The following is a 4262-nucleotide window of genomic DNA, read 5'->3' on the forward strand; positions in this document are numbered from 1 at the left end:
ATCTGCCAATCACCCATTCCCACCACCCTTCTGAGTAATACCCCTCCCCACCTTCTCACTATATAGAAGGGTCTGGAAACTTCTATTTCAGTGTATCTGAAGAAGTGTGCATGCACACGAAAGCTCATACCAAGAACTAACTTAGTTGGTCTTTAAGGTGCTACTGGAAGGAAATTTTTTTTGTTTTAACAAACACTAACTTATCCAGCTAATTAACAAACGCTTACACTGAAATCTCAGTAGGCTGGGCAATGGAACAAGTTGCTGTCAAAAGCCCAAATAGACACTGACCTCGGCCTGGCTGGCTGCCGAGAGCTCCCACCAATCCAGGTTTTATGGGAACATAGACCATGGGCATTCACTTCTTCCACCCAATTACCTTGCGACGCCAGCCTTGTAAGCTCATTATTTCTGAGGTTCTAGCCCATTCCCATAAACCAGTCCACAACATGGACAATTATTTCTTCTCTACATCAACTCATAGTTATATCACATCAAAGATATTCAATTTTACATGCGCTCCCCCTCCCTTTCACTCTTTTTGCCATATTGGTTTACTGCTTCTTTCTAGGCAAGCAAAAGGTTGCTTATTTAAATCAAAACCAGAAAAGTAATTGTAAAAAGTAAATACACCCTAAAAGCAGACGGCTATAAGCCAATATTGCCAACCCTACAATTGACCAATAATAAAATATTAGCCTGGCCTTCTACCTTACCTTATTCTGCATTCCTGCATTTGCTGACTCTCTGCCAGCCAAACGTATTTATTTCACTCTTTTTTACTGACAAAGCTCACCTTTGGCAGCTCCTTTTTAGCAATGCTCAGCCATACTTTGCGCCGGCGAGCATTCAACTGTTCAACGGATAAATGCTTTTTCTTGGACCCTGGTGGAGGGGTATCATGAGAGAACTTGGCAAAAACTTTGGTCTGGTGGTGATGGCGCCGTGGAGACTCCTCAGACGAGAGTTCTTCATCCCGTCTCTTCTTCTTTTTCACCTTTTTCAACTTAGCTTCATGAGAACAGAAGGCCACATGATTAGTCTACCCCTCAACAAACTGAGGCCGCTATTATTCATTCATGATTTTTTGCTCTATTCCTTCCAATAACAGATAGCAAGAGGACTGCTTTGAAACCTGCTCTTGATCCTATGTATAACATCTGCTAATTCTTCTCTGCAGTTAAATCACATGAAGGCTTAATTACTGAGGCTGAACAATCCTCCCTTCATTTTTATACAGAAATATCTTGTGAGAACAAAATAACTTTTCCTCTCTCAAATGAAATTCTATTCACAAATATTAAAGAAGATAAACACAATGAAGAAGTCAAATTGAGCTGTGACAAAGATTTGGCAAAGATGCATCAAGATGTTACATATACCTGGATAATTAGCTAGAACATGAATGCAAGTCTGTGAAATAAGTATAGTATAGTACACTGGGGGAGGATGAATGAAAGAAAAAAACAAACGTTTAGAAGCCCAGTAGGAAAGGAAGTCTACCCTTATAAAATCTTAAGAAAGTATATCAATACAATGCCTACCTTTTAATTTTTTTTCCTCTTTGAACTTCTTTTTCTTGGGTCCTATGAGATGGCGCTGTTGTTCATAGTAAGGATCATACGTGGAGAGCAAGCCTGCGCTGTAATACTGGTACTGCTGTAACTGAAGTAGACTTCAATTGTTATAAATATGTATTTTACTTAAGAAACGCTTTAAGGAACACAGCTGAGCTAGAAAATTCGCAATATGAAAAAGAAAGCTGTGTTCTTTTGTATGTCATACTAAGAAGCTGGGATGAGCAAAATAATGACCCCATGCATCTTTATCTTTGCAAGCCAGCAATGTTTTCACTGCTCTAAAAACAAAGACTAACCGGATGAAAAGCCTGGTTTTTGTACTGAAGGGCACAGGTTAGCAAAGCTCCTCTCCAAAATTATTGGCAAAGGACAAATTACGCTCTATAATTTTACCTCTTTATCCTTGCTGTATTTACTTCGATGCAGTTTCTTGTACTTGTGCAGTCGCAGCATATTGTGAAGTTCTTCCCTAGATAGAGTAAATTCATCCCCTTCTTCCCCATCCTCATCAGTTGCTGACTCACTGTCACTGGAGTCATCACTCAGGAGAATGCTCTGCCAAAATCGAGAGGATTTTAGGTCAGTAAGAGCGAGCAAGATGACCAGATTAGCGTACAATAATTCCTTTAAAATGCCTGCCTGTTTAGGACTGCTAGGTTATGAAAAAAACGAGTAACACCTTCTACAGACCATCCTAAGCCCTTTAACATTTCCTAACATATCTTCCCACTACCTCACCTGCTTGCAATCCTAAGAAACTTTTATTATAGTAATAAGAAAAAATAGTATACATTCTCAATGTGCGCCAAGATTTTGAAACTCCCATGTCAGGATTCCCTATCTCCACCCTGCCCAACTCATTCAGAGATTCTTTTAATGCCTTTCTCATCACACTAGGGCAACTGACCAGGTAAATAATGCTACAATACTAAGCAAGCAACTGCACACATATCAGGGATTGTAATGTAGGATTAACAAAATTAATTCCTCTCGATTCCATGAAGCCAAGAAGTTTTAACAGATGGTGAGATGCTTTGACAGCTTCACTGTTTTTAGAAAGCTTTCTGATTTCTGTAACTACATCATAAAATAATGCAACAGAAGTATCAATGTAAACACATTTGGATTTCAGAATAATAAAATTCCCACCTTTAGCCACTTTCTGCTTTTCTTCAATTTGGAAAAGTTGTATAGATTCCCTTTTTCTGCTTTTGGCTCTGTTTAAACGACACAATAAGATAAAAAATGGTATTATTCACATGAGTCAACAAATTTAGCTGGAGAAAGCATTTATCCCTGCCCTAAGTACAAAAAAATACATATGCAGAGATAACAAAGGCTGTTAGCTTTCATCCATTTGAAAGTGGATAGTTTAAATTCTGCAATTGGCAAGCATATTGGTCCTTGTCCCAAACACATGTCTACTGTCAAAGGCCAGTTTACTCACCCAATGCAAACTAAAATTAATTGTAAAGCACATTTACCAGATTGCAATACTCCATTGAGCGAATGTGTGTTTAACATTCCAGAACTTCCTGCTCCGGATGACTCCCCAAGCAAGGAGCTTGTAGGTTCTTCTTTAACTTGTATCAAGGGACCCCCAGGCTGAGGAAGCAGAGGATTGTCATCCAATCCATCGTCACTTTCATCACTACAATAAAGTTTAAAATAATAGTTATCACAGCGAAAAGGACAAGTGATGTACAAATAAACAACCACACTCCATCTCAGCAAATGCTCATTTTGCTCCATCCCCAGCACTGGATATATTTGTAATTATATTATGAACAAGATTAAGCCATTTATAATTTCACATATGAAAAAAGATTACAATTTAAAATTCTAACTAAATTAAACATGATACATTTCATGCTCTTAAAGTATTGTAGGAAGTTCAGGTTTTATAAGGAAGTTAAGCATGTTTCAGTTTTGCACAATATTTCCTTTTCCTCCCAAAAGGAAACCTTTTGCTTCCATGGCTTCAAAATTTTCAGAAATTTTACATAAACCACTCATATGTGAAAACTAATTATAAATTTGGTTGCATGTATTTTTTAAAAAAAACACCTGGAAAGCTCCTTTTCATAAAATAAAGTGAAAATTCAAGCCAGGGTTCATAGCATCCGACACACTTAAGATGAAAACAAAAAGATGCCTCTTTTCTACATGTTCCCAAATCGAAGTAAGGTAAAACTTTTAGTACCTGGATACATTCCTGTTGAAGATAGCGGAAGTCTGACGTAAAAAATGATCCAACCGCAGAGCTTTCTCCAGATATCGCAAATAGAGGGGCGTTGCCAGCTCTGTGCAGTTGCCATCCTCTCTTGCACCCAGCTCTGAGGCCATAGAACAAGCCTCTCCTCATGCAAAGTTGCCTCCTAACGCACAGCTGTTCCAAAACAGAACGTAACTATTTAGCATAATCATATCTATTTGAAGTCCATGTTTTTTTAAAATGTTGTTGTTGCTGTGAATTCAATTTCTATACTGCCCTTCATCCAAGGATGACAGGGTGGTTTACAATATATATAAAAAGTAATAAATTCACAGGATCCTGTTTCTTTTCATGGGGATTTTTTAATTGCGGCTTATATTGGCTTGACCTGTAATGCTTGTCAATGCATGTGCTTGGAAGATCAGGTTGCTCATGTCCTGTTTAAATTCTATACCAATAGCCATTGT

General features: G+C 38.1%; 1 protein-coding gene across 3 annotated transcripts in view; it reads right to left on the reverse strand.

Annotated features, from left to right (window-relative positions):
- Positions 1–4262, reverse strand: part of INO80 (INO80 complex ATPase subunit) — a 56090-nt gene that overhangs the window by 42896 nt on the left and 8932 nt on the right. For 2 of the 3 annotated variants that reach the window (XM_083744165.1, XM_083744164.1), the window contains exons 2-7: positions 3784–3969; positions 3065–3231; positions 2730–2797; positions 1974–2135; positions 1545–1665; positions 797–1011 (exon numbers count right to left, since the gene is read on the reverse strand). In XM_083744165.1, coding sequence (XP_083600291.1) covers positions 797–1011; positions 1545–1665; positions 1974–2135; positions 2730–2797; positions 3065–3231; positions 3784–3926 — 876 coding nt within the window. In that variant the 5' untranslated portion in view covers positions 3927–3969. The remainder of the gene's footprint in view (positions 1–796; positions 1012–1544; positions 1666–1973; positions 2136–2729; positions 2798–3064; positions 3232–3783; positions 3970–4262) is intronic. The other variant, XM_083744166.1, reaches the window with a different exon arrangement.

This window comes from Podarcis gaigeae (assembly GCF_964106915.1).
Source record: "Podarcis gaigeae genome assembly, chromosome: 1".
Lineage (NCBI taxonomy): Eukaryota > Metazoa > Chordata > Lepidosauria > Squamata > Lacertidae > Podarcis > Podarcis gaigeae.